The sequence below is a fragment of the Scardinius erythrophthalmus genome (assembly GCF_964197995.2).
Source record: "Scardinius erythrophthalmus genome assembly, chromosome: 11".
Taxonomy (NCBI): domain Eukaryota; kingdom Metazoa; phylum Chordata; class Actinopteri; order Cypriniformes; family Leuciscidae; genus Scardinius; species Scardinius erythrophthalmus.
In genome coordinates this window covers 2,907,661-2,919,396 of record NC_138231.1, presented here as the reverse complement: position 1 = coordinate 2,919,396, position 11,736 = coordinate 2,907,661, and the positions used below count along the sequence as shown (strand labels likewise).

The 11,736-nt window shown below is 37.6% G+C and overlaps 1 protein-coding gene across 2 annotated transcripts; it reads left to right on the top strand.

The window, feature by feature from the left end:
* The first annotated feature begins 759 nt into the window (after nucleotides 1-759).
* On the top strand, nucleotides 760-10,866 carry LOC308699064 (GDP-L-fucose synthase-like). 2 transcript variants are annotated; one of them, XM_081379640.1, is made up of 10 exons: nucleotides 760-912; nucleotides 1,796-1,932; nucleotides 3,650-3,764; nucleotides 3,865-3,993; nucleotides 4,669-4,742; nucleotides 5,000-5,133; nucleotides 5,546-5,677; nucleotides 8,220-8,299; nucleotides 8,481-8,580; nucleotides 8,675-10,866. In XM_081379640.1, exons 1-10 carry the CDS (start codon nucleotides 910-912, stop codon nucleotides 8,728-8,730), a joined length of 960 nt encoding a protein of 319 aa, XP_081235766.1. In that variant the 5' UTR covers nucleotides 760-909; the 3' UTR covers nucleotides 8,731-10,866. The 2 variants fall into 2 exon arrangements, with proteins under 2 accessions (XP_081235766.1, XP_081235765.1); XM_081379639.1 differs by lacking the exon at nucleotides 760-912 and adding an exon at nucleotides 993-1,268.
* The last annotated feature ends 870 nt before the right edge of the window (nucleotides 10,867-11,736 follow it).

Sequence of the window (11,736 nt, the reverse complement as noted above, 5' to 3'; positions counted from 1 at the left end):
TACAGACTCACACACTCTTACACAGACACATACTCTCACTCACACACACTTTCTCTCTCTCACACACACACAAACTCGAAAATAGAAAGCTTTTGCAACATTTATTGCAAAAATAATTTATTTGATCAATTTATTTAATCCTTGCGGAATAAAATTATTAATTTATTTAATCCCCCCCCCCCCCCCCAAAAAAAAAAAAATATATACTGACCCCAAAACTTAAAACTATATATATATATATATATACACACATATACATACATGCATATCGCATGCATTTGCTCTTGTCATGAAGAAGTCCATTCGTGTATTCTTATTTTAACTATATTCAAAATAACATTAACATATACAGTAACGTTACAGATGAGTGTGTAACAACTGTGAATATTGGTTGCAGGAAAGTAAATACGTAATACTTTGAATGTAATACTTTTACCTCCATTAATAATGTGTATCCTTGGAAATTGAAAAAAAAAGACATAATACGAATAGAAACAACATTAAATAAAGCATTACTGTTGATAAACAATAAAAATACACATAAATTCGGATAGAGGGTATACAAATACTAGGCTACAGTACAAAGTAATTATACATGTATTACAATGTACAAATTATATAATAATTTAAGATATTATAGACGTTACGGCTTGAAAGCCTTTGCCATGTTTCAAAATAAAGCAGCATTTCGTTCCTGAATTACAGTGAGATTGACAGCCACAAAACTCTAGAGTTTCAATGACGTCAAGGCTATGATGTGATTGGTTTGTAAGGCACACGTGATCCACGCGGACCTTTATGGTCCTCACATAAGATCTCTGTAGATAAATCAAGACTGCTCACTCGGATTACTATGAATGTGAAAAACTGCAACGCGGAATAAGTCGGAATAAAAGAGCAAATCGCCAAATGGTAAGTCATCCCGTCTTTGCAGTCGCAGTTAGAAGCTCCGCATCCTGTGAATCACGGTTAGAGCTGCGCATGCGCTCTGTGTATCGAACAAACCGGAAACGCTTTACCGGCTGAGCGACAGGAATGAGCACAGTGGATATTCTGGTTATTCCACATTCCAGAAAATATGAATTGATTTTGCAATTTGCATAAGCAAAATATCTGCCCGGGGGCGATGAAAATATGAAAAGCGAGTGAACTGATTTTCCTCGAAAAGGACTTTGACTACAGTGACGCCAGAGAGTTGGCCAATCATTAGTTATTAACAGAACTAACACACGACCAAACAGTTATTCATTCATTCATTCGATGTCACGGTATGCTCGTTTTAGACACTTTACAGCTGTTTAATCACAGAAAATGATCTTTCAATATTATCTGAGAGTGTATTAAGTAGCTTCATTGAGTGTTAAAGTGTGTACTGTGATTATGTTCATGCATTATCATTATAAAGCATGTTAGTCTGTGTTTTGTGGTCATGTGTTATTGACACCTCATCAGTAATAAAGGGCGTATAAGAGGTTAAAGGTTAAAATGATCCGATCATTTACTCTCCCTCGAGCCATCCTAGATGCATGTAACCTCCTTCTTTCAGTCTTACACAATCAGAGTTGTATTAAATATCCTGGCTTTTCCTAACACTTTCTTTAAAAAAGGGAGTAGAGTAACAAAGAAGTACCGCTCTATTACCATTAAACATTCCATGGAGAACTTGGTAATTTTTGGACTCTTCCATGATAGTATATTTCGTGAATATGTGCTTATTATAAGAACTTTTGAAGTATAGATAGATAGATAATTACAGTTTTTATCTATCATTAAACCTCGCCTCTCTCTCTTTCAGATGGACGGGCCGATGCGTGTGTTGGTGACGGGTGGCAGTGGACTGGTGGGACGAGCGATAGAGCGAGTGGTGAAAGAGGGTGAAGGGAGAGAAGGAGAAGAGTGGATATTCCTCTCATCCAAAGATGCCAATCTCATGTAAGAGACCCTGAACAAACACTCATGAGACGTCACACCAGTTAGACAACACAATCATTACAATATCATATCAGTAGGTGTATTATAACATACTTTTTAGAAGTAACTCAAATATTTAGTTGTAAATAAAAATACAAAAGTAGCCTAATCTGATTACGTAACTTGCATTACTTGGTATAAAAGGAGCATCCACCACAGACTGTCAAACAATTCAAAAATCACATTTCTCAATGCAAGATTGCAAAGGTCTTTCTCCAATTACCATATATAATATTGCGAAAAGATTCAGGGAATCCAGAGAAATCTCAGTACATGCAGGAAACCTCTGTTGAAATGTATGTGACCTTTGACCCCTCAGATGGCACTGAGACTGCATGAGAAACCGTCATGCTGCTGTGTTAAATATAGACACATTGGCTCGGAATACTTTGGAAAACCTTTGTCACTGAAAACATTCATTAATGAATGCAACTGGAATCTCTAGTTACGCAAGGAGAAAGATATACCTCTGTTGAACGCAGAGATGCAAGATTTAAACATCTGAAAGGCATTTTCTAAACGTCTATTTGACATCTGACAGGAAACGTCCTAGAGACGTATATTGCAGATGAGCAAACACTCAAAAAAATATGTCTTCCAGATGTAAACGCACATCAAATAGACGTCTCAGGTGCGTTAACTTTGTCCGAGTCAGTGTACCATCTCTTAAATCACGACACACTAATAAAACAGCAAGGTTTTTAACTCTGTGCTTCTAGAAAATGAAGAACAAAGAATGTACATCATGTGTGTTTTGCTTTTTTATGTTTTTAATTAATTTATTCAACTTTATCGTTACATATTAATCGTGTTTATCGTTACATTGCCTCTGGAAATCCGCCTTGCACCTTCCATTAACATTTTCAAATCAAAATTAAAAACGTATTTCTATTCCCTGGCATTTTAATATTATCATATTCCTGTTTCACTGTTTGTTTGGTTTTATGTTTTGTTTACTGTTTTATTATATTTATTTATTTACTATGTTCAGCACTTTGGATAGCTCTGCTATATTGAAATGTGCTTTATAAATAAAATGTACTTACTTACTGTTATGTCACAATGCGATCAGATTTTGTGCAGGCAAGTAGGCTAGCTTGCTAACTTGCTAACTCGTAAACATCGGGGCTTAAAGAAAATCCCGAGCTTCCCACGCAAACTCTGAATCAACATCCACCAGTGCTACAGTTTTCTATGTCATAATCATTTGTTAATAAACAAGTATTCGTTACTAGCTCATTGTTTCAGCCTTAAATTATTACGTTGTTTAAATGAATACATTTTTCGCTAACTGTGATTTTGTATATGTACATTTCTGAAATACAGTTTCCACTGATAACAGATCACTGTAAATTGTAATGTGGGCTCACGATGTGTATTGTGAAAAGCGCTATAAAAATAAATGTGAATTGAATCATATTAACGACATTGTTCATGTGTGTTCAACTCGCAAATACGATCTTTCCGACATGACCTAAACTCACATAATGGAGCTATACGCGAAGCTTGAGTTAGCCAAGCCCATGCTTATTTGCATATTGCAGTGTTCATGAATTTGAACATTTGCCACTAATGGTAAATCGCAATGATATTTATACTGCCAATATCTACATTTATTATTGCTGCTTATTGTCCATTTCGTGTCTTATGATAACTGTATTTACATGTGCCGTTTCAGGAGCGCTGAAGAGACGAGATCAGTTTTCCAGAAGCATCGTCCGACACACGTCATTCATTTGGCCGCCATGGTGGGCGGGCTCTTCAGAAACATGAGACAGAACCTGGACTTCTGGGTAATTATAACATTGGACATAATAAAAGCTTGCAAATATCACTGTTGAATAAGTGAACTGTACATTGACTGTCTTTGCTTCTTTTTCTTTTTTTTTTTAGAGGAATAATGTATTTATCAATGACAACGTGCTGCAGACGGCTCATGAGTTCGGGGTGGTGAAGGTCGTTTCTTGCCTGTCCACGTGTATATTCCCAGATAAAACCACCTACCCGATAGATGAGACCATGGTACACACACACACACACACACACACACACACACACACACACACACACACACACACACACACACACACACACACACACACACACACACACACACACACACACACACACACACACTCATTCTTGTACATCTATCTTTATGAGGACATTCATTGACACAATGCAATCTCTAGCCGCTTACCCTAACCTTACCCATCACAACTAAGTGCCTAACCCGAACCCTGACCCTAAACTGACCCTTGACCTCATTATAACCTTATCCCTAAAACCAAGTCTTGACCCTCAAACACTTTAAAGGCTCTCAGAGACTGAGGACCGGCCAACATGTCCTCACTGTACTCTCTCTGTCCTCACTCCAATGGGCTAAAACTCAAACTGCTCCTCACAAAGATAGTTGTACACACACACACACACACACACACACACACACGCATTTTAATTGGCAGATGTTGGGATGGTTTGTATTTAGCATTCTTTTAAAGGCTTATAACATGATACATTTTCCTTCTATGATTCATTGTCGTATGATCCAGTGGGTCAAGTTTATTTTCCACAAGATCATCCACTCCAATTGTGTTATGATTTGAGGGAGATGATGATTAGACACGTTTTGTTTGGTATTATCCTATATTTATTGTCATCTATACAGACGTGTTTCTCTCTCTCGCTCTGTTTCAGATCCACAACGGTCCGCCACATGAGTCTAATTTCGGTTACGCCTACGCCAAACGCATGATTGATGTCCACAACAGGTCAGTGTCAAAGTTCATTGGTCATGAGCTTTATTTAAATCATCATAAATTAAATGCAGCACAATAAACACCATGTATAATAAATATTTAGCTATTTAAATTATTTTTATGACAATAATGACAATTTGTGAGGAATGTGTGTGATTGTCATGAAAATAATGTTAAAATATATTTATTATTATGAGATTTGGGGGTGAAGTGTTTGTTTATAGCTTTCATAGATGTAAGAAATAACTCATTGTGTGTTTGTCCATTAGGGCGTGTTTTCAGCAGTACGGTTTACGATACACAGCTGTCATCCCTACCAATGTTTTTGGACCACATGACAACTTCAACATTGAGGATGGTCACGTGCTTCCAGGATTGATCCACAAGACATACCTGGCAAAGAGTGAGACGCGTTTAACTTTCCACAATAATCCAGAGCATAGAAAAATGAAGTCAAAATATCCCAGAAATGGCTTTTGACATTGAGTCTGAGCTGTAGTGATCCTGAGATAAAGCACAGCTGTCAATCATGACTCACACCCGTTTTTATAGCATTAAATAACTAACTAAAACCAAACTTACTGGAAAAACAAACACTTGAGCATACGCAAGTGTGATGAGTAGTACCCAAATTTACCGAAGTCATCTTTAAGGTATAATTTATTTATTTACTTATTTGGCTCGCGTCCCATTTATACTGACGCAAAATGTTTTGGCTTCACTTTTCTGTGTGAGACACACTTGATCTAGAGCCTCATTCAAGCAGAGTTCTGTTCACATGTTAAACGTGTTTCGTGTGTGTGTGTGTTTTGTAGAGGAAGGTAAACCTCTGCAGGTCTGGGGTTCAGGTCGTCCTCTACGGCAGTTCATCTACTCTCTGGATCTGGCTCGTCTGTTTGTGTGGGTTTTGAGGGATTATGACGAGGTGGAGCCCATCATTCTGTCAGGTACGGTACTCGACTCGTGTTTGACACAGTGTTCCCGCAGTTCCTTACAAATTCAGTTTGGTCAAATTTAAGATTAAATAACATCTCTGGTGCTCTTCAGTCACATTATGATTTTCTGTTTTAAAATGTTAAAAATCACAGCTTCATCGGAATGGTATGAAACTTGGTGACTTATGGCATTTGGAATGTGAACACACACAAAAACTTGATTCGAGTAGGCTAAGTGGGCGTAAAATAAAAAGTCACATGTGTGGTCTTCGGTCAAAAATGACCGACCATAGGAAATGAATGGGAAATCGACAAAAACACAAAAATTCTGAGAATTTGCGACAGATATCCGTCATCCCTACCAAAGTTTTCAGAGAATTTTTGTGTGTACAATCTACAAATTGGCCCGATGCAGAAAAAAAGTGCTCAGCAATGAATGAGGTGAAACTCTAAAACATCAAGGGCCCTATTTTAACGATCTGAAACGCAAGTATCAAACGCGAAACGCAAGTAACTTTGTGGGCGGGTCTCGGGCGCTGTTGCTATTATAGCGGCGGGATAAATGACTCTTGCACCCGGCGCAGATCTAAAATGTGTTGGTCTGAAGTCGCTTCATTACTCATAGGTGTGGTTTGGGCGTAACGTGAAATAAACCAATCAGAGCGTCATCTCACATTCCCTTTAAGAGCAGGCGTGCTTGTTCCATGGCGGATTGCTATTATAACGGCGGATTTGCCAGGAGCGGTTCACAGCCGAGGAGACCGACGTTCTCGTCAGGGCCGTAAAACACAGAGAAGTGACATTGGGGATGGAGAAACACACCCAGATTAGCTTCGGTTAAACAGGCGTATGATCATTTGGGTAAATGTGTAAGCTAGATTTATGCCTATTTTTTCACATCTTCATGGACACAACAATGATTTCCCTCGTGTGGTAATATTTTTCCTTGTAATAATGTAGCCTATGATTTGCAAAAATGGAACTGCTGCGTCTGTGTATATGTGAGAAGCAAAGTGTGTGCGCTTAGACGAGGTTTCTCCTGGTCAGTGGCGGAATTGTTTTCTGAAACTGCAAAATAGCACCAGGGAACGTTTGCGCCGGAACACGCCTCCTCTTTTCGCTGAACCGCCCCCGGGAGCGCAAGTTCACTCCCTAATTTACAGACGTGCGTCTGTGGAGGGAAAAGTCCGCTGTGTGTCGGGTGCAAAATAGGAATGACACATGCGTCGTGTACAAAGTCAATTGCGCTGGGTGCGAGATAGGGGCCTTAGAGTGCAAAACAGACACTCCCACTCACCACTTACTAACAATAGCCTTAAAAAATCTATTTTCACCATGTTTTTTGGAGTAATAGGACCTATACCTCCGGATAGGAATGATATATCAACAAATCCCTCTGTAAAAGCCTTCAGAATATAGTTAAGGATAAGGTTGGTGCTTGTAGGTGCTACTGATGTGGATATATCTGACTCTGAGTATGAGAAAAAACTCATTTTGAGAAAACGGCCTTTAAAGTTTTATATTGTATAATTTCATACATTTCTATTGAAACCCCCAACCTACAAACAAAATATATATTCAGTTCACTAATATCAGTAGTGTATAAAATGTAAAATTTCTTGAAATATCGTGATATTGAACTTTGTATATCCGCCATTGTCACCGCATGTTAATGAACTCTCACACGCAAAGAAAATGACAGCGCAGGCTACGCAGAACACGCTAATCAAACAGCCGTTGCATTTTAACATGCAGCATTGGACAATCTATCAGAGTAACAAATCAACAATTTTTGTTTTGTTTTATTGTAAGCACTCAACAATCTGGGGGTGGGTGGACATGTAAATGACTGAACTCGTATCGAACCGTGACCCAAACACCGAGGTACTCACCGAACCCTGACTTCAGTGTACCGTTACACCCCTGGTGTCTATTGATTAAAACATATCTTTAGGACCTTTTAAACTTGCTGTTAACTTGTTTGCAATTTGAATGTGTACACCAGCCTGTTTAACCTTCACGTTGTGTTCGTGGTCATTTTGATCCGGAGAAGATTTTCTTTTCCCCGAAAATACTAGTTAATGTTATCGCATTGCATTGAAACTTTACAATTTTCGGCCATTTTTGACCGGGAACACCACAAGTATAAGCTTGTGCCATTTTGTACAAATAAAAGTTTTTCAAAACAAAATTCCTTGTGAAACATTACAGTAGACTAGTGTGATCAACAGTTTTTTCCATTTAATATTTCCAAAATTATTCATAAATAATGCTTTTTTTACTCAAAAAATGAGGTGCCTACTCTCAGATAAATGAAGCCAACAATTAATCAGATGCAAATAGAAATATAAAACCAGTCCTGATTGAAAGAGAACAAGTTGACAAAAAGATTGAATCTAATATTGGGTGATAATATAGCATAACAAGTGATTTATAAGCTATTTTTTGTAGGCCGGTCATTTTTGACCGGGAACATCACAAGTGTTTATAAGGTTTCGAACACAACATAAGGGTTAATTAAGTCAATTTGTTTATCTTTGTCTTTCTTTCCTAGTTGGAGAGGAGGATGAGTTGTCCATAAAGGACGCTGTGGACGCTGTGGTTGAAGCAATGGGGTTCAAAGGTGACGTGATTGTATCCTTTCACACACAATTACTGTGAAAATCTTCAGTTTTTACAATCTCTGTTCTGTGGAGCACAAAAGACTTTACAGATTGATGTTGAGCTTCAAAATGCATCATAAAAGAAGTCCTTGAATGACAGTTTTTTATTTTGGTGTGAACAAATCCTTTAACCCTTAACTAACCGCTCTCAGTATGACACTAGTAAAGCAGACGGTCAATTCAAGAAAACCGCCAGTAACGCCAAACTACGCAAATACCTGCCAGACTTCAAGTTCACACCGTTCAAAGCAGGTGATCAATCTTCACTTCTCGCTTCAGCAATTACTAAATGTTCTTCTATAGTAGTCAAAAGAACAGTCATTAAAAGTGCTTTTATTTTTTCCAGCTATGAAGGAGACGTGTGACTGGTTTATGGCCAATTATGACATCGCCCGTAAATGAAGATCTTCACATCTCATTGGATGAAGTTCTGGATTTCATAGTAGCTTTCATTGGCCAAGGAGGGCATCTGACTGAAGTGTAAAACAACCAATCACAGTTAGTTTTGTTCAGCATCACGTTTAGGGACGTGAAAAATTAAAGTCGATGTTCCTACAATTACAGACTAGCTTGTAAAACTCTTAGGTATATTTTAAAGAGTCTATGCTGGAAACTTCTCATACTTTTGAAAACCCAGCATTTAGTTGATCATAAGCGCTTATTGTTACAGTTGTAAACACTTCGGCTTTCTGAACTGGTTCGTTAAGAAACATGACGCACATCTGGTGTCTGGTAGAATCCAAAGCAATCAGATGATGGCAGTGTTTCCAGTTTTGTGTGACATGTGCATCAGACATTCAGCCAACGGTCTGTCTGAAACTAGGACTAGCTGTAGGGAGTTAAATGCTGGAAACCAATGACTGATCAAACACCTTGAACAACCCTTAATCATTTTAACACTGCTTTTGTAGCTCTCTTTTCATGTTTATTTAAAGTTTTTCTTAAAGACATAAATTTTACAGCTCTGCAATTACTAAAACTGCAAAATACTGTTTTCAAATGCATTTATTAAATGCATGGACTACTTCCCTTCCCCTATGGAAGCTTTTTCTGCCACAGAATAAAAAAAAAGGTAATTGTGACTTTTTTTCTCTCACAATGTGTGATACAAAGTCACAATTGAGTGATACAAAGTCACAATTGAGTGATACAAAGTCACAATTGAGTGATGCAAAGTCACAATTGAGTGATACAGTCACAATTGAGTGATACAAAGTCACAATTGAGTGATACAAAGTCACAATTGAGTGATACAAAGTCACAATTGAGTGATACAGTCACAATTGAGTGATACAAAGTCACAATTGAGTGATACAAAGTCACAATTGAGTGATACAGTCACAATTGAGTGATACAAAGTCACAATTGAGTGATACAAAGTCACAATTGAGTGATACAAAGTCACAATTGAGTGATACAAAGTCACAATTGAGTGATGCGGTCACAATTGAGTGATGCAAAGTCACAATTGAGTGATACAAAGTCACAATTGAGTGATGCGGTCACAATTGAGTGATGCAAAGTCACAATTGAGTGATACAAAGTCACAATTGAGTGATGCGGTCACAATTGAGTGATACAGTCACAATTGAGTGATGCAAAGTCACAATTGAGTGATGCAAAGTCACAATTGAGTGATGCGGTCACAATTGAGTGATACAGTCACAATTGAGTGATGCAAAGTCACAATTGAGTGATGCAAAGTCACAATTGAGTGATACAAAGTCACAATTGAGTGATGCGGTCACAATTGAGTGATACAAAGTCACAATTGAGTGATGCAAAGTCACAATTGAGTGATGCAAAGTCACAATTGAGTGATGCAAAGTCACAATTGAGTGATGCAAAGTCACAATTGAGTGATGCAAAGTCACAATTGAGTGATACAAAGTCACAATTGAGTGATACAAAGTCACAATTGAGTGATACAAAGTCACAATTGAGTGATGCAAAGTCACAATTGTGTGATACAAAGTCACAATTGAGTGATGCAAAGTCACAATTGAGTGATACAAAGTCACAATTGAGTGATGTAAAAGTCACATTTGAGTGATATAAACACTCAATTGCGCAATATAAACTCACAATTGCGTGTTAAAAAGTCACAATTCTGACTTTTTTTTCCTCCAAGTTATTTTCCATCTATTTATATTTTAATAAATAAACTTATTTTAATTAAAGGAGATTACTCGGGAATCTTTCACATCTTGGCAAATGATCGGCCAAACTTGGAAAATGACAACCGAAGTACAGAGAGTTGTTCATTTAATAATGATAATAATAATATGATAAAATAGTCACAATATGATTTTGGGCTTTAATCGTGCATCCCTACATTCATTAATAACAATCATGGAGCTCTTTGGATTAATCTTTTTCATCTTTTGTCTCTGGATGATCCTGGTTTTATGCTGAACATTTTCCTCTGTTCTTACTGGTCTATCAGGGTATGTTCTATGTTTATTTTCTAATGTACTGTAATAATGCCAAATAATGATGTGTAATGTGCTTTTCTATATAAAGGATTTTTTGATTGTTTTAAGGGTTCCCAGTCATGGTGAGGCCGTATTAACATTAAGTGACATCCGGTCTTCATTGGCATGTGCCGCAGAAACACTGACACGACACTAACACTGTGCCACTGAACGTTTGTGATACCAGTGCTGTTGTATGTTGTTTATTACAGAAAGTCACAAACTGCCCATTCTAGGAAAGACGAAATAAATCTATCACGGGTCACTACGAATAATGCATTAACCATTATGGCAATAACGTCACACATGTTGCTGTAAACCTTTATATTTGCATGATTCTGCAAATCTGAATCATTATATATCATTTGTGGATTTTTAAACATTTCTAGCTTTAAGATGTGCAGACAAATCCACACATAAGTGGACTCCACCCCACTGTCTTCTTAAGCCAATCAGATAACAGCCATTTGCGCTGACCAATCAATCACAATTTGCTTTACAATCAGGGTGGTCTTGCCCTGAAATAACTTTGCTCATTCATCTGCATTGGCTCAGATAGGAAGTATAAGGCCCATAAAATTGGTTCAGTAAAAGATGTTTAAAATGTGGCTTTCGTTGTGTATCAAGCCACAGTATTAGATTTTATGCGCCTTTGAAAATGCCAGAGAAACAGCGCTTTACATCTCTGTTATGGAAGCGTCACGTTATTCAGGATAGAGCAGAAAAGCATCATTAAGTAGCTGTGTGCTGACAAAACATCAGATTGATTGTGCTCCCAACAATATATTTGCATTGTTTGAAGGGTAGGGTTAGGAGAGGGGTAGGTATGGACGTTGAAAAAAAGCCTCAAACCACATGAATATGATGCTGGTAGCACAATCTGATAGGGAGCACAAATCATTATACAAAACACTTGATACAAACCCAAATAAGC

Coding starts and splice junctions, on each gene's coding strand:
- LOC308699064 (XM_081379640.1), top strand. Junction 3,765..3,864: donor GACAGAACCTGGACTTCTGG/GTAATTATAACA, acceptor TTTTTTTTTTAG/AGGAATAATGTATTTATCAA. Junction 5,678..8,219: donor GGAGCCCATCATTCTGTCAG/GTACGGTACTCG, acceptor TTTCTTTCCTAG/TTGGAGAGGAGGATGAGTTG.